Source organism: Passer domesticus, chromosome 1 (assembly GCF_036417665.1).
Source record: "Passer domesticus isolate bPasDom1 chromosome 1, bPasDom1.hap1, whole genome shotgun sequence".
In the NCBI taxonomy this organism is placed as follows: Eukaryota; Metazoa; Chordata; class Aves; order Passeriformes; family Passeridae; genus Passer; species Passer domesticus.
The window spans coordinates 122,575,663-122,597,681 of NC_087474.1; the positions used below are offsets into that span (position 1 = coordinate 122,575,663).

A 22,019-nucleotide genomic window follows, 5' to 3' on the forward strand; every position below is an offset into this window, starting at 1 on the left:
CCAAAATCTACTTAATGAGCTTGTTGCCAGGTGTTTTTCCTGCTGGTTGCACAGGCCACGAGAGCTGACGGGCTTTGCCTCTTGCTCCCTTTATGTGCTGGTTACTACGGGGAGCAGCAGCAGCCTGTTGGGCTCCTGCTGCTGCTCACTGCTACTGCTGCATAGGAGCTACCATAGTGAGTAATTTCTGATCTCCAAGGGAACCCACAGCCAGATCTCCTCGCCTTCTAAAATAGGAACTCACAGCTACATCTTCTCTCCGACTAAAATAACCAAACTATAAGAAAAAACCATGATACATTTGGCAGTATCTGAAATACTTGGTGTGTCAGATGGGTGGAAAAGCAGGACAATAAGCTCAGCCATAGCAGAGATACAGGCTAAGACCACCTCAGACTTGCAGTGCGGGTGGTCCTCCAAGTCCTAATAGAGCCATGCAGAAGGAGATTAGGTGATTAGTTGTTTACAGGTTCTCATTAAAAAGTCAGTTTTGTTCCTCTCATTATTTGCAAAACCTCTGAGGAAGGTCATATAATCAAGATATCACCCCTATATTTCAAATTAGAATACTGGGTCCTTGAAAGAAATACTGTTTAACAAATAAGACAATGCTAAGCTTTTTTAATGGAGTTTAAAGGCTAATATTGTCTTCAGTTTGGTTTACTCTTATCACATCAACTATTTCAAATTGAAATACAATGATCTTTTTAAATAAACGTTCATTATTTTGAAGTACATTGAACAAAACATTGTTTGCAAACAGAAGTCTAACCAGTAAAATATCATTCTGTGCTTCCATAACCACTTTCTTTCATTTCCAGGTATTTTCATACGATGTACTTGGGTATCCGGAGTCGACAAAGTGGAGAGAATGACAGATGGAGGTTTTATTGGAAAATGGTGTATGAGTATGCAGATGTGAGTATGCTGCATTTGCTAGCCACCTTTCTGGAAAGTGCACCACAGCTGGTCCTGCAACTCTGTATTGTTGTTCAGACTCGTACACTCCAGGCTCTCCAAGGTAGGGGTTCATTTAATCTATTTATTTTTTATAATTTTTGGAAGATGTAATTTCCACACATACATATTTATCTTTCATTCAGACTGCTGTGTACCTTGTAGTCCTGGCATAAGAGCAGGTCTTGCCTGCTAGCTGCTATTTAGCTGTTAACAATAACTCTGTCAAGAAAGCTTGTGTTATTAGAGGTTTTTTTAGCCTTTCTTAATGGCCCTGGATCGTGGGTAGGATTTAAAATGTTTTGCTTTCTGCGTGTCCTTGTAATAGAAGAGCACTTCTGATTATCCACTGGGCCAATGTGAAAATTGCATCAATCAAACTATTACTCTTCTCCCTATGCTTTTTTTCTGTGAATGTTCAAAACCCTGCAAACTGCAGTAATGAGGTTCATACGGCATTATGCAAAACAGGAGATGGCACAGGAGATAACAGCAATTCTGTGAAGAAAATGCCAATGTTTATGCCCATCCGTTCTCAGTTGTGCTTACCTGAAATAATACAAATCATCTCTCCAGCAGTACTCATTCCTTCACACTCTGGGTTTCCTTCTAGGGTTGATGCTTTCAGCAAGTGTGGTTACTTCTTTAAAATGGTAAATGCATGCATATGTCCTGCTATATGGCTTTGTCAGCCGGTGATACAGATATTAGAATATCTCACTTAGTATTGCTTTTCTCGTGCTGCTTTTGGCTACCTGACAGCTCTCCTTTTGTATTGTGCCATTGTTTTGTCTTATGGCTGCACCTGGACAGATTTTTTTAGCAAGGGAATGAAGTGAATGAGGACTTGGAATCCAGAAGGTGACAAAAATGCCATGAGGCAATGAGGAGTGAAGGGAGGAGGAAAGAATGAGAAGGACAGAGGGAGGAAAGAAATGCAGAATTTTGTCATTTGCTTTTGAGGAACAGCTCATGTGCTTACTACTGTACAAGAAGAAAATGTGACAGCTCCTTGCTGCAAGAAAATGTTGGGTCTGGTTAACTTATTATGAGTAACATGCAGAGAGTGTGATTGGATAAAAAAGGACTGGGCACAAAGTGGGTAACTGTGTGAAGATCTTTATCCAGGGCAGCTTTCTTTGGATAAATCAGAGGTTTTACTTTTACAGAGCTCTGAACTGTCATGTCATAAAGAGCTGTACTTTTTCCTGTGTTTTTTGTTTCATTAGATCTAAAACTCTGCCACCTTAATGGGAAAAGAAAACCAAAGTTTCTATTTTAATTAGTTGGGGCTCTGTACAAGGAAGTTTGCCTATGCACTTCCTACTGCAATTTCTCAAAATGATGAGGCCCCACACCAAAAAATTCCAACTATTATCATTGTGGAGAAGGTATTATTGCTTCAAGATTTGTCTCCCCAGAAAAAGCGAGTCCAGAGAATGACTTAGGAGAAGAACATAGACAGAATACTGTATGGTCAGCTGTAATTCAGCTATCTTCATAAACTATTAATACAGAATGCCTCTCATCCTCATTTTAGTGCAATAACAGATCTCTGAGAAATAAGCCTGGTGAGTAGACATTCAGCCTGTGATACACTCTGCAAGTGGTTGTTAATTAGAGAAGACCTGAAATGCCTCAATTTAAAAGGCAAAAATTGTTCCTGCACTCTGCAATCAGCTCTGTGAAACCTATATATCAGAAACCAGAAAGTAATAGAACTATAATTATGGATTTCAGCTGAAAAGGCTGAAGGTATTTACTTATGCTCTCTTCCCCCAGTTTTTTCCAGCTTCTATAGAGAAAAGGATCCATTTTAAAAAACTAAGAATATTAAACAAGGTGTTAGCATTTTCTTAAACAGTAGTACCATTATACTCTCATGACAAAAGCTAATATGTTTTAGCATCTTGCCAGCTGTGAAAATCCTTTTTCTGTTTTCTCTCCTTTCTCAAAGAAATGATAAGGCTAATGCATTACACCATAGGATGGTGGATTAGCTGTGAGGCTGCATAAGAAGAGCATAATTTTTCTCAGTAGTATCATGCTACAAATGGGTGTTTTAAAAGGCCCAGCCATAAGGTATTTGCTTCAGCTACCTGTCCTCTCACTGAGCCTGTTAGAGAGATTTCCAACATGGATCAATGAGCAGGGTATTTGATTGATTTTCTTTGTTTAGTGAATGCAACTGTTTTTTTATTGTTTTTATTGTTCTTTTAGTTCTCTTAGTTTAAGTTATTATGAGAATTGTTAAGTGACATCACTGGTCCATGTTCTTAAGAGTTTATGACTTTCACAAACCACAAATTTGGCATGGGAAATGAATGACCTGTAAGCAGGGTATTTCTAATATTAATCCATGAATTACTGCGAGAAAAACTTTTATGAAAGTTTTATTTATGAAATTCTATATTTTTAATTCCAAATGCAACAAAATAGCATTATTTCCAACAGGAGAATACTATCAGCATATAGTATCTATCTATAGAATACTATCTATAGATAGTATAGTATCTATAGAATACTATCTATGAATAGTATAGTATCTATAGCTAGTAAAGTATCTGTAGTATCTATAGAATACTATCAGTATAGAATACTGAAGATTCCAAGTTTTATAATGGGCGTTGGCTTGATTCAGACTATTTCTTATTTCAGTAACTAAGCCTTGCTAATCAAGGGAAGAAATATGTGCAGACCAGTACATCTTTATGGGCATCATGAACAATATTGTGCAATATCTGTGAAACCTTTCCTCTCAGTCTCGCATGCACTGCAGAAAGGACCACTTCAAAAGCCCCGAGGATACACCACTTGCCTGGGCTCCCCAAGCATGACTTTTAAAACTGCAGTGTAAGCTTCTAGCAAGGATTATGTATCCCTGTATCATGACCCTGGAGCAGAGAAAGGCTTGTGGGGGAGGCCATCAACAGACTTTATGGAATGTCGTCTCTCTTCTGTATCCTCATCCAGAGATATCTGAGTAACAGTAAAACAATAGCTAAATTATCATCTAAAAACCTGATTCTTCTTAAGATTTCATCAAAACTGGCACATTTAGAGGCAATGTTCACTCTTTTTCTGCTTACAACCAGCAGCCAGGTCTCACCTGAGTGGGAGGAGTGAAATTGCTTGTGTTGGAAGCTGATGATTTCTAGGTGCAAATTTCTCAAGAAGATGAACAACTTCAGTTTGACAGGGGACTAAACTGGAGCTGTGCTAATACCCCTATTACCTCCACCTTTTCCACTCTGGTGATTCCTTTGAGTTTGAAGAAATATCTCTAGAAGACTGACTGTTGTGCCTTGAAATAGGTAATTCCTTCCTCTTTTCCTCACGGTAGTCTGTTCCTCCTGCCTCTGCTCTGAGCACAGCCAAGCTTCCTGGGACAGGGGGATATCAACAATGGGTAATGTCAGCCCTGGGGAGGCAAGGGAGGGCACGGCATCAGGGTAGGTCAGGAAGGTCAGGGCTGTCCCTTTATGTGGCACCTCATCATAGATTCCTACTCACAGACTAGCAGCCATACCTTGGCACTCCTTTACTTACTTCAGTTTTCGCACTATGCCATTTGATTTTAGAAATGCTTCTTATCTTAAAATGAGTAAACTCCCAGAAGGCAAAAAATCTTGCTGACCATCTGAAAGCGACTCCCTTCAGTTATCATACAGATATAGATACTACTTTCCTATTCAAGGTATGTGTTCTAACCACACCTAGATGAGCAGATAGATAAGATTAGTCCCTGGATTTACCACAGATTTCATTATTTAGTCTGTATTAATTAACATATTGCTTAAATTATAGATTAGCTTCTCATTCCTGTTTACTGCATTGACAATTTTTTCTTCATCAGCCCCTGGGAGATTTGTTCTGGCTTCTCCATACAGTGCTATTAATCAAAGCCTCTATCAAAGTTTAATCAAAGTCTAACCAAAGTTTATGTCATATAAAGCTGCATTTCTTAATGGGGACTGACAGTAGTGCCAGAAGTAAACAAAAAGTTCAGACCAGTTTATAAATTCATCAAGTTTCATTGAAATCACCACATACCACAAAGCTACTGGATTCTGCTGAAAATGCATTTCCAGGAAATCTCCCTGGCCAAACATTTTCCCATTTTCTACTAACTCTGTTGGAAACCCTACACTGTTCATATGCTGACACTACAGCCAGTGCACAAACATTTACAGTGCCACCAATCACCATTCTCCATTGCTTCTACTCTAAACCAATTGCTGTTCCTGCCTGAGCTGAAGAAGAAGAAGCTCAGAGATTTGATAGCAGTTTATGACATGGGTGATAGGTTCTAACTTTATCTGGCAGAAGCAAATTTTGTTGTTCACTAGTTGTTTATAAAAATCCTCTGGCAAAGCTCAATGTTGTGCATCAGGAATTCAGACTTTTCATATCAGCACAGTAAACTGAAAATCATTTAGTCTACAAATTTTTTGTGAAAAACGTTATGCTTTTGCGCAGCTTTTCTTTTTTGGTACCTTCACAGCAATTTTGGATTGCTCTGTAAAATGCTGCCTACATTTGCAGTGCCCTATAAATAAATAAATAAATAAATAAAATACATAACTCTGATGCAATATTTTATACAATTCAATGTGTATTTGTATGGAAATCAGGTGCAGCACTTGAGTTCTGGGCAAGTTGCCATTACTTTTCTCTGAGTTGTCAAGGTTCTGCACCACTGCAGTCCAGTACCCAAACTTTCCACAGAGAAATTAAAACAGAGCAATCTATAGTTACAGATTCTGCTTGATACTTTGCAAATCAGATTTCCAGTGACAAGGATCAACAAGTATGATATACTACGGAGTAAATGTGTTTTCTGGAAATGACTCTTAAACCGATCTGCAAGTCCTTTTGCAAATTTTAAAAATGTTATCTTGTGCTCATTAGGATAGAGGCATCATATTAGCATACCCTTGTTTCTGATAGTCCAGGAGAGGACTTCCTGAAGGCAATCATGTCATACAATCTATTTCATAACCTGATTACAATCTTAAAACTAGTTATACCCTTAGTATCTAATATACCAGTTGAAAGTTTAATTCTCTGATTGATATAGACCTGCTGATGCCTGTCCTGACTTTTTAATTTTATCAGCAGTCTGTGTATATTTATTCTAGTGCCATTCCTCTTTTTACACTTGTTCCCTGAGGAAATGGGGTTTGTACAATTATATAGCCCATTTCTGTCCTTCAGTCCTGCTTTTAAGAACTTCTGATCCATTGCAGTATTTCAATCAATATAAGAGAACAACCAACATCTCAAAGATAATTATGTTTTCTTAAATGTAATTTAAAAAAACCCAGTCAATACAAATAAAAAATAAATAAAAATAAGTATAACAAAAAAAAAAAAAAAACCAACAAAAAAAAAAACTGAGAGCCTCCACTACAGGGAAAAACAGTCAGACTTCAGCCAATATTTTTTTATTACCTATCAGCCACCAGTCATCCTTCCAGACAAAGGATTGCACTGCTTTCCCCTGCCTAGTGGGACTGTTCTGAGTGACAAATGGGATTGGGGAATAAGAAATACTTTGATGGAAAAGTGGAATCATTCCTCCTGCTGTGCATTCTTTCATCTCATGAGAGGTTCTGAATTTTCTTCATAGACTTTTTCTTCCTCAGTCCCAGTCTGAATTAATCTTTGGTGTATACAGATGACCAAGGATGCACAGAAGACTCCACATGACTTTTATCCAGATCTCCCTTATTTGTCATAGCAATATCTCACTAGGTATGATCTAGGGTTGTAATTCCCTCTTCACTCAGGTATTGGACTAGTTAAGTCTAGTTATTTCATGATCCTTTAAAACACACTGGCTCTTCAAGTGTCATGTCACTCTGATGAGACTTCAATTACATTATAAAAATGTATTAGCAACTAAATGTATGTAATGAAATTTCATCTCTTTTCTACTTTTCCAGCCTGCAAGGTGCCCCTGATTTTTTCACATATCACTCTCCTTTCCTGCATTGAAAATATTTCCCAAACACTTACTAGTACATTATATTTTAAACAAAGGTCATTAAGATAAGTGCTGAGACAAGATTGTTTCCAAGTGTAATCAGTATTGAAAAAGTAAGAGTAACTCTACTCCACCTCAAGGGTTCTTTATTAGCATTTCAATATAATCTGCAGTATCTTTCTTTAATTAGTTCCTTTACCTGCCTTATTTCTTCTCTACTATTTGCTAACCTCTCAAGCATCACCAGTACTTTCCCATTAGCATTGTAGTCACCATTCTGCCATTTGATAGATTAGATCTGCCACATTTTGCTTGTTGAGAAAGGGGTTATATAAGAAAGCTATTGAGTTATTCTAGACTCTAGCTCTCTTATTATCTGCTTCATTTTTAATGTATCCATTCTTTTTCATACACTTCCATGTTTCAAGGCCAGGTTGGACAGGGCTGTGAGGAACCTGATGTTCCTTTGCCCATGGCAGAGATTTGGAACTAGATGACCTCTAAGGTCCCTTCCAACCCAAGCCATCCTATGGTTCTAGATTTACCTTTGTTTTCAGTTAGTTATTGCTTTAAAAGCTGCTCTAAATCTTTGTGTTGTATTGAAGCCTGCACTGTAGCCCTGCTTCAGCCAGGTACTTGTGAAATGCCTCCTTTTCAGTCACGTGGCACCACTTCTGAGTGGGGCTAGGTTAGATGCTTCTCACCAACAGCAGGATTTCATACATTGGCTAATTTTGAATCCTGAGACAGAGAAGCATTGAGTGAAAACAGGGAACTTCCAGTTTTGTTTCCATCTACAGTAATACAAATTTCCTTTCTGTTCTTATTTTCTATCAGCTGGCTCTGTCTTTGAGCTCTTATTTCAAGAGCCCTTATGGAAAATTGTCTTATAAAGCAAAACCTTTATTGCTCATCATTCTTTTTTCATTTCCATCAAAGAACCATTTCTGATGTAGGTTTTGAGGCTTTTTTTTCTGAAAGTTTTTGGGTTTCAGTGTTCAAAAGCTCCAGAAATCCTTCTGTGCTTTGCCTCAAAGAAAATCCTAGTCTCCCCCACAGAGAAATGGGAAACAGAACAATTAACTTCTGCTGCCTTCACTCATTTCTCTAAAATTCTGTTGGACTTACTAAGAGATCTATTTTTGTTTATCCCTCCATTGTGTATAAATTAAACGAACATTTATGTGATTCAATGCTATTTTGCTACAATTAGATGTCCTGTAACAACCTCAATACTTTCCATAACTAAGTTTAGAAAGAATCCTCTCCACTTTCTCTCAGAAAAGCTGTCAGTTGTCACACCCTGGAATATCTGGGCTGCCTTCAGCAGCACTTGTTCTCCAGCCTATATCTGACAAATCAGAGGCTGCCATAACGAGACAATTCTGTGCAGAATATCTCCCTGTAATAATAGTTTGAACAGCTCAATCCATATCCAAATTTAACTCTGGAATTCTACAGCAGACTCTAACAACTACCCACAATCTTTCCCCAAAGTGATTTTGTATGCAAACAGAATCTGTTTTATCAGGGAACCCTTTTTGAAACATCCTGCTGTCATTCCATTCACACACACTGCTTTTGCCATTATTTCCATCTTTTCTGAATACCAGCTCTCTTTCAGCACCCATGTCCAGGGAGTGATTATGAGGCCATAGGTGTTTCTGTAACCCTACAGGTCTTTTTGTAACCCTATAATGCTTTATGTCCTGTCCCTGGCCATTCATCTATCTGAGTATGATACATCAATACAACTGGTAAAAGCAAGAGGCAATGTACACAGGTATTGTCTTCTTAACAAACCTATTTTGCAGGACCTCAACCCCTGAAAGTCAATCAGAGATTACTAGTGAACATTTTTGTTTTTTCTGTTTAGCTGCAGTAAATAACCCTAATTCCTCTTGCAGCATTAGTAATGAGGGGAACTGCATCAAACTTTTTTTTCTTAATAATATGTTCTGGTGACTGTTTTCTACTGAGTTTATACTGATATCTTTATCCTTATATGTTTATTACCTATTAACTGGTGATAAAAAGACCAAAGGATCACACAGCACTATGTAGACATATAAATGTGAGTTTGCATTATGATGCAAAAAATATCATTTGTGAAGCTTGGCCACTCATTTAACATTTTTTTCCACTCATTACATCATAGGAAAATGAATAAACTATTCAGGTCATTCTGAGTGAATAGTAATAAGGCTTCATAACATACCAGCATAATAACTTAATATGTAATTTTAATAATATAATTTTAATAGAAAAAAAGTCATTAAAACAGTATTAAAAATATTTAGTACACATTTTACTGCTACTCTTTTTGTCCTTATTTTTCTCACATTAGCTATCCTAGCTACATTTGCAGGTAGAGGAGTCTTTAGCTAAGCTTCAAAAACCTGTTGGAAGGTCTCAGTAAATCAGCTGGTTACTAAAGATAGTATGTAGGTGCCTCCTTCACTAAATTTTGAAAAATCATGACATTTGGATATTCTAACACAATTTTAGGTACATATTTTGTCATACCTTAGAGGTATTATGCCAGTCTGAAAGAAAATAATTATAAATGGTTTTATAAACTCATGTTTGCATAGGAATGTAATTTAAAGATTGGTTTCCCAAGGCTTTTTGATTCAGTTTTTTCAAGTACCAACCTGATAATCTCACCTCTGGGTGATATTTCCACCTCACACCAATTAAGTGTATTGTCACAGAATGAAGGAATAAGATAGGTCAAAGGGTTCTCAATCAATCATCTGGTTCAAATCCTTCTGGAAGCACAACCATGTTCAAAAATCAATCAGCTTCCTTGGGGCCATGTCTGTTTGAGTTTTGTGCACTTCTGTGGTTGCTCAGCCCACAGCTTCTCTGGGTGAACTGTACCAGTGCTCACCACCCTGGCAAAAATCTCTTTTCTTATAGCAAATCAGATTTTCCCTTGCTGCGATTTTGACTCATTGTGTGCCTCTAAGTTTGAGGGTTTTGTATAATCCTCCTTTTAGGCAGGAGAAAATGGCATTTAGATCTCTCCTCTTGTTTCACGGTCCACTCTACCAGTCCTCCCTCAGGCTACACAAACCCAGCTCAGGCACCATAGCCCCTAACATTGTGGATATGAGTGGACAAGAGAAGGGTTACAAATGTTATATACCTGGACATCTGCAAAGCCTTTGACATGATTCCCCATGACACCCCTATCTCCCTATCTCTGAATTGAAAAAAGATGGAGTTGATGAGTGGACAGCTAGATGGACAAGGGAGTGGTTGGACAGTCACATTGAGAGGGAAGTGGTCAGTGTCTCAGAATCCTGATGGACATCAGTGGCGAGTGGTGTTCCTCAGGGGTCCATATTGGCACCAGTGTTATTTAATATCTTCATTGAAGACATAGACAAAGGGATTGAGTTTACTCTCAGCAAATTTGCAGATGACACAGAGCTGAGTGGTGCAGCTGACACACCTAAAGGGCAGGATGATATTCAGAGTGAACTGGACAAGCTCACAAAGTGGGGCCATGAGAAGCTTTTGAGGTTTAATAAGTCCAGGTGCTGGTGCTGCACCTGGCTCAGGTGAGGTGATACTGGGGTGTTGATACCCCCAGCATCAACATGGGCTGGGGGATGACCAGATCCAGAGCAACCCTGATGAGAAGGACTTGGGGGTGCTGGTAGATATGAGGCTGGACATGACCTGGCAATGTGCACTCACTGCCCAGAAAACCAACCATATGCCATGCTGGGTCAAAAGCAGCATGGCCAGCAGGGCAAGGGAGGGAATTCTGCCCCTCTGCTCTGCTCTGGTGAGATCCCACCTGGAGTGCTGCATCCAGCTCTGGGGCCTGCAGCATGGGAAGGACACGGACCTGTTGGAGTGAGTCCAAAGGAGGCCATCAAGTTGAGAACCTCTCCTACGAGGAAAGGATAAGAGAATTAGGATTGTTCAACATGGAAATAGGGTGACCTAGTTGTGGCTTTTCAGTACCCAAAGGAGGCCTACAAGGCAGATGGAAAGAGAGCATTTACAAGAATATGGACTGACATTCTGTGATGCTCTTATTTCAGTGACCCTTCACTGGCCTCACTCCAGTTTGTGACAGTATTTCCAGTACTGGTGGCCCAAAGTGATATGAACATGCAAGAGTTTTCCTTTGCCTTTTTAAGTCTTTTTGTCAATCCTCTCAGTCTTCTGAGATCCCACTGCAGGGCAGCCCTGCTCTCATGCAGATCAGCTGCTCCCCTCTGATGGATCCAGGCTTTAAGGGCATTATGAGCCTGGAGGTATTGTGAAAATAAATTCTTTACTGCTGCAGAGAATGGCAAAAAATACCCAACAAAAATTATTTTCACATTATCTACATGTTTTTAAATTTAATAATGCCTTCACAAAGCTGTTAATGTATACACAGTGGTAAAGACATCCTGAGACAAAAAGTAGTGCATTTAGTTTCTGCAAGTGTGATATATTGCCTACACACTGAATTTTATTTGTTGGGGAATGTCAGAAAGTTGGTGGCATATCCTTCTGCTCCCTTTTTGTTGTGCTATGAGTGAACTTGCCAAGGAAAAAATTTCCAATTTCATTTTTGGGTTCCTGTGTTTTTTATGACTGGTACGTTTGCTCAGGGATGGGAAAAAAAGTGATGCATGCTTGGCACAGAAAAAGCTTTCCTGTGTCTAATATAGCTGTAAGAAATTTTAGTCGTGATTGTGTCTTACCCAAAGACTGCACAATACCTCAAAGATAAGAATTAATGTGAATTTGTCATCATGCAGTGACCTTTAAATCTTCAGTCACAAAGCCAAAATGCATGTCCAGCTTCACGCTGAAACCACAGATCTGAAATTTTATGTCATTTTCATTGCTAGAGCATGTGAGTGCATGTTATTTTGTTAATCTACAGAATTTTTTTTAATGCCAAAATTAACCAGAAATGTAATCTTTTCTGCTGAGAGTGATTTCAGCTGCAAGTTGCATGTCAAAGTGGGAATGCACGTTTTAAAATGTGCCTCGCATGACATCCAAGTCTAGTGGTATACAGAATATACTACAAATGGTGACATTTGTATGGGATTTCATACCTGTAACTAGTTTTATACATATGAGTAATTTTCAGCTGTGTGTTAGATGAGTATCAAGCTGCAAATAAAAAAAAATCCCACTGTATTTTTGCTTTGTGCTCAGTTTTGCCAGTATCAGTGAATAACCAGTGTTACAGTGAGACTCAAACAAAAAAGTCCAGTCAGGCACAAGAGGTTCACCCCTGTGGGCACCTTCTCACTGAACTCAGTGGAACTGTTTTAATGAATAAAATCTACTTGCTAGGCTAGGATTTATAGGAGCATTGTTTTACAAAAAGGTCTCAAGTAGCTGTCTTTTATGTTAAGCATGACATTCTACCTAACCTAACGGGGATAAAAACCTATTAAGTGTATTTTATTAGTTTTTGGTTTAAATTATAATGAAAATTAATTTAAAATATTTTTCTTTTTCCAGTGAGTGTTATTTCTCACAGTATGTCGGTTAATAAAGTGGTAAACTGTGTTCTGTTCTCTGTATATAATGAATACAGTTTAAAAACAAATCATTAACAGCTTTTGTGTTGCTGCTGAAGAGAAATTTTGAGTTTTAGTTTTGAGTGGGGCTTTTAGCATATCATTTGTGCATAGGTGGCCAGTGTGCTCTCGGGAGTTAAATAGCTTGGGCAGGAAGAATCTCGTGGTATGAGGCTACTCAATTACTATTGATCCCAGGCCCTTATAGCTAATAGACAGTGACTCTGCATGTTCTTCCCCACCCTCTGGACATTTCAAAATGCAGAGGAATTCTTCCATACTCCCATAATTGAGTCAAAAGTGTGAATTGAATCCTCCCTCAGTGTGACTTTTCCTGGCACAGCCACAAGTAGTCCTCCCTGTCATCCTCCAGCAGCCCTCCAGGTTTGTCACAGAGTTTTGCAGGAGCTCTGACAGCTGCAACCTCCCTGGAGCTCCTACCCAGTGAAACCGGGAAGACCCAGGAGCCCCGTGGCAGGGTCAGAGAGCAGCCCAGGGACTGATTGGGAGCATCCTGCAGGTGCTGGGCCCTGGGACCACAGAGCTTTCAGAGCTCACGTGTAGCAGAGATCAGCAGCAGCAAACCCCTTCTGCCAGCTGCCGTATCACTCTGAGCAAGGCTGCTGCCGTGTCCCCGGCAGTGGGGACAACAGAGTGACTCACGAAAAGCCTCCCAAAACGCTGCAGTTTTCAGTCTGCAAAATGAAATAAACTAACCCCCATCTCACGCTTTATGCTGTACTAAAATCTGCAGTAGCTCAGGGGCTGCTTCGTGAGCTGTGCTGTCGTCCCTATCACAGGGGCAGTGAATGACAGGGTGTACCCCTCCTTCAGCCATCTGCTGCCACCCCGGCGTCAAAGCCCTCTGAAAGCTTATGCAACTTCAGGCTGTTTTCAGGTTTTAATGTATGCCCTTGGTGCTCTGATAGTCTCCTTCCTGCTCTCTGGATAAATGTATATTGAGTGATTCATCATCACCAGAAAGGTGGATGAATAGATAGATTAGATAGATAGATTAGATAGATAGATAGATAGATAGATAGATAGACAGAGAGAAAAGAGCTGTTCGAGCACCATCTAGCAAAGCTGGATCTTTGCCAGGTGTCCTGTGCCATAGAAAGGAATTCAGAGCTCATTTTGAGCTCCTAGGTTAGTCACTCTTGGTAATGAAGCTAAATAAGTAAGATGCCCCAAAGCCATAAAAAAAACTGAGCTCTGGTGATCTTCTTGATCCTGACCCTAAGTGACATGGTAGCATTTACTCTCTGTATATTCATAGCAGCTTGTCATCCTTAAATATAGCTCAGAATGTAACTGCTTTCCTCAGTAACTGGGCTCTGTGCTGGTTTTGCTCAGCAGAAGGCAGAAAATGTGCAACTTGAGTCCAAGGCAACAGTAAACTGAAAATGGCTCCCCATGCCTTTTCTTGAGACCCGCTGTAGTCCCAGCAGGTCTCCCTCACGCCAAGAGACCAGGACTCTCATCTACAGGTTTTCAATGATGTATTTTCACCTGCAAGCACAGTAGACACTAAAATCATTTGCAGTAAAAAGAAATTCTGCTAGGGGATGAATATTTTATTTCTTTTTTCTTGGCATTTCCCTTAAAACGCATGATTTTACTTTCCACCCCTATGGAGTCAGTTTTGCTATAAAGAGCACAGAAATGCCTGAAAGTATCTTGAATGGTGATTCAGTAGGAAAGAAATGGAGTCACAGTCATTTGCTTGAAAAGAAATCCAAAGGTATTCTCTGTTTTTGAGGGGTTTTCTTTCACTTCCTTGATAATGAGTGTAGTGGCAAAATCAGGGAAACAAGCTGGGAAATTTGCATGATGTAGCCATACACCTGGCTGACTCATTGCCACACCTGCTCTGGGGTGGCTCACTTTCAGCCACTTCAGTGCCATTCCTTGAGAGGCAGAGCCATGCAAACAAGGGCAGAAACAGATCTTTGGCTTTGCAGAAGCAGCACATCCTGTGGCAGCAGCCTTTGGAGCCAGATGGGTTTTCTGAGCAGAGCATAATGCATTGCAATTGAATTGATATTTTAAGCCAACACATGTTTAGATCAGAGAGGCTCACAACACAGTCACTTACAATACACGGCTGATTGCTTCATGACAGAAGCAGTTAAATGCTGTAATGGGGAAGGAGGTATCAGCATTTCACTTCTAAATTTTGATTCTCAATTACTTAAAGCAGCTGTAAGAATTCACTTTTAGCTGGGGCTTGAGCAAGGACATGGGCCAAGACCTAGAGTAATCTAAAAAGCAGTAGGTCTTTATTTCTTTATGAAAGCCTTCCTAGAATGAAAAAGTTTAAATACAAGAGGGCAGCAAAATCTGCTACCCCAAAGGCAGGGTCCTGTGTTTGTTTCTGAAACTGAGATACAATTGAGGCAATGAGAAAGAACAGAGCTTTGAGAAAAGCTTTTATGAAAAGATCAGCTGGATAAAATGTACAGAGCTGCAAATGATCTCTAGGAAAGCACATTAGCTATACTTCACCTAACATGAAAGCTGAAGGACCACTGATTTGAACAGTGGCAAAGTGTGTTGAGGAAGTGTTATTTTTAAAACATTTGCCTGTATAAGGTATCTCTGTTGTTAGACATCACTGAGGCCAAGCACAACCAGTAAAAGTGACCAAGGATTGAAGAACATTATTATTGTTATTATGAGTGCTGTTATTATTATTCAGCATTCTAACAGCAAATGTTTACAATCTAGCCATTGTGTTTTTCAGAGTTCTGCTTTCTGAGATAGAAAAAGCATTTTTATTCATGGCAGGCTATTCCTGAACTGTTTATTGTAGAATTTTTGATACCATTCATTGAAGTGTCTTGCTCTAGTTGTTATCAGCAAATGAAGTAGCAAGTCCACCACAACTGACTTGTGTTATGTTTGTTTGTTACTACAGTTGGGGAACTCTTATGCATTAAGGGCTTTTTTTTTTCTCCTACTCAAGATTTCATCAATAGCAGTCATCAAGACCAAATATTTCATATTATATATTCAGAAGTATTTAAACTGGCTCTGCAGAAAAAATTAGGAAGATCAGACACTTTAAGAATATCTTCTGCTTTGACAGTATCTGTACATACTGTGAATAAATTTCCAGATTTGATTCTAAGTAGAGCATTCTTTATGCAGTCTTGAAACAGAAGAGATGGAGAGCTGCATATACAAAAGCTAAAAGTAAGATTGAAAGGTTTTATAGAAGATGGTTACACAAATATCTGAACATGAGTAATTTGTAGAACAAAGTCTTCAGCTAAGAAAGGATTCCAGTCAGAGCTTTCACACATTTTTCTACATATGAGCTGTACCTGCTATTAAGTAAAATAGTCCTGCTGGGAAGGCTATAGAAAGATGGTTCTCAGATACCAAATTTCTGCTTCCAAGAACCGTATATTAAAATTGCCAAGTCTGTAAAGAGAAGATAAGATCTGAAATCTTCAGAAAGCTGGAATGTAATGAAAAGAACACCAGGCTTTTAGATCGCATCTTTGGGGTGATATTTTGGTTTCTTCCTATAATACACCAATAACCTGTTACTTTGAAAAAGCTTTAAAAATTGCATGTCTAAAGCTAGGAAAAGGGGTCCATAGTTAAGCACAGAAATATGTAGTCTGCTTTGTAAATGGATAAGTATGTGTAACTTAAAGAAAAATTTGCAGTTATTTGTTTGTAAATACATTGAGGCTACAGAGGAATTTTCTAAATACTTGTTGATCCAAATGACATCTTAACCCACTAAAAAACTGAAATCATAGATCATTGAAAACCATGAAAATATTTGAGTCTTTTTATGATATCTTGTGAAACCATTGGTATCTTGTAGTCTTGTAAAAGTAATAATCCAGTCACAAGATATTTTACAACTTAAAAGGCTTTCATGACTCCCTTAATAAGCACTATAAAATAGTTACCTGATTTTGAATATATATATTTCTTTCAATAAATAGGTTTGTCTGGAGTACAATTAGGTTTTCTTTAATTTTTTTGCTCTTTTATTGATGTATCTTGTACCTATCAGACTATGAACTTACTTAGGAGTCTACATTTTTGTTGTCTGATAAGATGACCAAAAGGAACAACTTTTTTTCCTAAGGATAGTATAATTATTTAGCTAATGTTTAGGTTTTGATTGCTTCCCCCATAAGGACACAAAAACACACATACTATTTCATTAGCACCTCACCGATGAGTGCTAAAATGTTTATTAGTTCTTGACAGTGACTATTTGATGCTGGTTCCTGTTAAGCACTACTGCCGAAATATTCATTGTCTGGCTTATTAATCCATGATGACAAGTCCTATTCCCTCTTTTTCCTCCTCCCCTCTATTCCCCCACCCAAACACACTTTTTATTCACTGTTGTTTGCAAAAGTCAATGACAATATTTTAATGACAATGTCATAAATTTTGAAGAAAAGGGAGGTAACGCTTTCAACCAGTATTTCTGTTGTCAAAACCAGATGCTTTATCTTCTGAGTGTCTTTGAATAGAATCATTTAAATATGTTCAGCCCTCTAAAGCCATTACCAAGGCTGTTATGGTACAACTCACACGGTGTTTTTATTATGGCCTCTCCCAACAGTTAATGTCAGGTGTCAGATGATAAGGAATATATTTGGATCACAAAACTCACTCTCCTGCTAGGAAATACTAAGAAACTATACTATACAAAAACAACACTAAGAAACTATACTATGCAAACAATACTATGCTACAAAATGCAAAACAATAATCAACAAAAATTAGCATTAACTATGTCCAAAGTGAGACAAGAATAGACAAACTGTGCAGAGTAGCTCATGTATTTATGGGTGGAGGGACTTAGGACTGAGATTTGAGATGTCTGTGCAAGCTGGCACTGAATTTGCATTTTTCCCCAGCAGGGGCATGAGAAATGTGCCCTCTTCTCCTCACCCAGGACTGAGAATTCATGCTGCATGTAAATATCCTAAAAGCTACATATGTTTGGCAGGAGTTTGCATCTCTAACATTTCCTTTAAACAACTGCGAGAAAAAAGAAGTTTAAAAGAAAAAAGCAGTAGCTACGTGCATGATCATAAATTGCTCTAGCCTGTTTGTTTCCATGTCCCAGTAAGCTTCAGGGTTTCACCAGAGAATGCAAATTGAAACTGACTGCAACAGTTGGCTCTGGATTTTGTTGTCAGGGAGCAGTATTCATTTTCCTCAGTGCCTGATTTCTGTTGCCTTTCTGCTTAAGAGAAAAAGAACAAAAGGAGATAAGGAGGCAGATTGGGAGAGCATGGCTTAGCAATTAAAATACACTAAAATTATACCTTCTTCCTGCTATGAAGTGCCATAACCCCAGGATATGAAAAACTAGATTTAAAATAGCAGAAGTGTGCTGTTATGAGCGGGGGAGAAAGAGGCAACAGATAAAGGTACCGGCCAGAAGAGTGCAAGCATGCAACTGAGCTGCCAAACCTGAATTTACATTTTAATTCTGCCTCTACACAAGCTTTGCTCAAAGCCATTGTGAGGCACCATGGGTCTGAGTCTTTCTGCAACAATTGCTGAAGAAAAGCACGAGTCCCATATCTTATATTCCAGCCAAGATTCCATCTTGAGCTGTCCCAACTCCTGCACCCTGGGCAGCACCCAGGCCTCACAGCGGCCTTGCAGAAGCATGGCCTTGACCCCTGCTGAGCACTGCCCACGGCTGCAGCAGGCACAGGGCCTGCAATGCCCCCATGGCGGTCAGCAGCCTGAAACAGGAAATGCCAAGTCATGATGACTGAACCTAAGAAGCCCCTCTCTTCCGCCCTCAGACCCTTGCTTATCTCTCTGTAAGCCTATAGGTCATATTCGCCTCGACCCTCACCATTGGATAATTTCCAAAACCCCTATACTCTATAAAAAGCCCTACTTCTGCCCAGTTTGGTAGAAGAGCTGTCACTGGGACCTTCGCAGAAGCTGCCACTAAAGGACATCTCTGTGGAACCTCACACAGCGCTTCTCCTCTCTCTCCCTGTCTGCTGCTGCTGCGGCCTTAGCAAAGCAAAAGAGCTGAAATCACTAAAGACTAGAAATCACCTAAGAGCTGAAATCACTAAGAGCTGAACTGCTTGCTAAGGTTTCCTGCAGCTGGGAGCTGTCTGGGAGGCTGTTCCGAACAGGACTGCGCTATCCAGGCCCGTGGCAGCCAGCCGGGGACACCCCAAAACCCGGCTGAGGTCCGCATTACAAGGGGATCCCATCCACACCTCCCATCCCGGTGTAACTCCTGTTTTAAGACCTGCAGTGTTGTATTGTGCTTTTTGTTTTATTAGTAGGTTTATGGTTTGATTTGTGATTTGGTGGTTTTCCTTGGTGCTGTTTTCCTTTTGTTTCCGCCTTTTCCCAGTTATTTCGTCAGCCAGTTTCTAGTTTCTATTTCTCCAAATTTTAGCTGTTTATTGAAACTGCTTTTCCTCCCTTGGAATTGTATTGGTTCACTGCCATTATCTCTGCCTAGATTTTTACTCCCAACTTTTCTGATTTGTTGAAAGTTGTGCCTACCCTGAGACCTGCTCACACTTATAAGTCTTTGTTTGCCCCTTGATCGGGGTCCCAGGAGAGGAAAAGGGGAAGTTTACCATCAAATAAAGTTTCCCTGGGATCCATGTGCGCTGCCTGTGTTTTATATTGCGCCAAAACAATTGACAACTGGGATTAAACAGAGCTCCAGGGGGAACCTGCCGCCCTCCCTCTCTTATCATCAGCTAGCCGGGGAAAGAGAAGCGGCACTGCAGGAATCATGGGCAGCCTGGTGTACTCCATATGTCAGTGCAAATGGTCCCGTGAGCCTCAACGGGCACTCCAAGCTGGGACATTTAGGACAGCCAGCTTCACATTACCCAGGGGCACACTGCTCCCTCATCACACTGGAGCTGTTTGAAACAGTCCTGGGCCCTTTCATGGGTGTCTGACAGAGGAGAGGGAGGACACGAGGGAATTCTACTAAGATTTCACACTAGAAGTTCAGTTTCACCTTCAGTTCTTGATAGACAGTGATTTGCTCTTGATTTTGGCTTCAGTTCAGGTTCATTTCAGCTCAGTGATTTTCACTTATGTTTCTCAGACACCATGCACTGTCACAGGGTTACTGTTGTTGCCTTTTTCCCAACCTGGAAATGGAACTCAAAATAATTTTAGTGTGGAGATAATATAAAAGGGGATCTTTATTTGAAGGCCTTCACAGGCAGTTATGGAAAGATGTTCACAAAAGATCCTCCCACCCAGGAGTAAGTACATTTTTATAGGTTTTAGGCAATTAGCATAATTGATAAAAAGCACCAATTAGGAGGACAAGTGGTGATGCAATTTCCCCCCCAGGTCAAACCGCTTATCTGAGCCCCCCGTTCAGCACCAGTTGTGCTTTGTCCATGAGAAGGTATCTCCAAGAGTTGTTCTTGGCCTTGGTTCCCAGGAAGAATCAAGATAGCACAGGGTCTTGTACCTCCTGGGGCTTGGAGCTCTGGAATTTGTTTTGCCTTTCTGCCTAAGAAAACACCATGGAAAAGTACTGGGAAAACTAGCTACTAATACGATAGGTGACAGGGTTACAAATATATGTGAAGAATACAGAGAACATATTTAAAAAAAAAAGTGCAAAACCCAAATGACATCACTGTGACCTAATATTTTAGAGGATTCTGGTAGAATATGCCAACGCTCTCACATAACCATTGATCACCTGGCTCAGGCCCTTCTTCTGACTTGTATATTAAATGAGCTGATATTTGTTTCAGCTCATTTTGTTTTCTGCCAGAATTCAAGCTATCTTAAATGAGCTTGTAGTAGGAATGTTCTTTCTGTTCTCTTCTTGGATGGGGGCTTCATATTCCATTGTGAAGTGGTCTCAGTGATCCACTGTTCCTGTAGAAACTCATCTGAATATCCAATTCTTGTCATCAGGGTTTTGTGCAAGAACATGCATAGTTAGGTCAAGAAGAGAGAAAAAGTGCCTTAAACTAGGTATTCCTCAGCCAGTTGTAGAGGAAAATTTTGCCTGAAATAAATATAATGCCAAATGTAGACATGTCAACTGTCTGAGCATGCTTCTTAGATTCTCATGTAAAGAAATTACTGGAAGCTGCTCAAAAACTGGCAAGGTGTCTTCATAATTTTTTTTTCTAATTTGGAACATAAAGTGTCAACAATGTCCTGCTTACACTATACTGATACAATTTATGGCCCAGTACTTTCATCCTTACCATCAACTGCCATGGGAGCTGCCTGTGCAATGGCTCTTTATTATGTGTGGAACATTTCACACCATGAAAATGTCCCCAAACACTTAACAGAGTTACATAAAACAGTCTCAGTAAATAATAGCAGAGAATAAATAAATTTAAAAGATTTAGGCAAAGGAAAGCAGAAATAATTCAAACACTTAGTCAGACATGCAGCACAGAGCTAGGCAGTAAATTATGCCTTGTATTTCTTTTGAAAAGACCTAAAACAGTTGTTTTGTTTATTCCATTTGCTCTCAAAAATACCTACACTTCCTCTCAAGAAAGCTAAAGAGAATTAGTGTCATAAACAAGCAGCCTGGAGTCTAACAGAGACAGCCACACAGAGTGTTAAGCTTTCTTTTCAAGAAACCATCCAGTCCTGGTGTAACAAGATACTTAAACCAGTCCATGTGATTAGAGTTATTCAGCCGTAGAAAGCTGGGCATGTATTTAACTACCTTGCTGAATTGTGAAGATGATACTGACGAAACTGCATGTTAAGGGTGGAATTAATCTTGCTGAACTACAGTTCTGTTTAGAAATTAGATGTTCTGTTTAAGCTGCTTTTATAACCAGTTAAGAGAGAGAAGCACCTGAAGGACATTTTTCCTTTCTTGAGGCATCCAATACAGATGGGATGACATTCCCTATAGTTAATCTCACATCTCTCATTGGACTAGAAATGAGCTACCTGGAGCTCAGGTAATTAATTTAGTTTTAGTATCTCACTTAAACATGGCTAAAATTTGGGGAGATGGATGCACATTTACTTCTTCTATGTCTTTCACTGCAAGATAGATGCTTGAAAATTTTGTGGAAAGAGATTTCTCATGGCTCTGTGCACATACCAGAGATTTGTATTGCTATGGAATCTAAGAAATTTTGAATTCCTTCACCACAGAAATTTTTCTCACGTTATCATACAAGAATAAACTAAAAGTTTGAGTATGAAAAAAGGTGCTGCACTTAAAAAAATTACAGTTGAACCAACGGCAGTTGTGTCACATCTTCAGCAATAAGAAACACTGCAAATGTTTGTGACTTAATACTACTACAGGTCATACAGTGAATTATAATATCTATTGTGCCCTAAAAAATGACAGTGCTGCTCTCTGAGGAAGGAGCAGCTTGTTCCACCTGTCACAAGATCAGCCTTTCAGCCTTGTACAGAAAATGCTCCAATATGGTACCTTGGGATTATCCTCATATAACTGGTTTGCCTAATTCAAACTGGCAGACACAATCTGAATTCAGTGAATCAGAAGA

General features: G+C 39.5%; 1 protein-coding gene across 1 annotated transcript in view; it reads left to right on the top strand.

Moving 5' to 3' along the window:
• XKR4 (XK related 4) overlaps window positions 1–22,019 on the top strand; it is a 225,424-nt gene that overhangs the window by 135,604 nt on the left and 67,801 nt on the right. Inside the window, exon 2 of the mRNA XM_064386456.1 lies at window positions 822–1,021. Coding sequence (XP_064242526.1) covers window positions 822–1,021 — 200 coding nt within the window. The remainder of the gene's footprint in view (window positions 1–821; window positions 1,022–22,019) is intronic.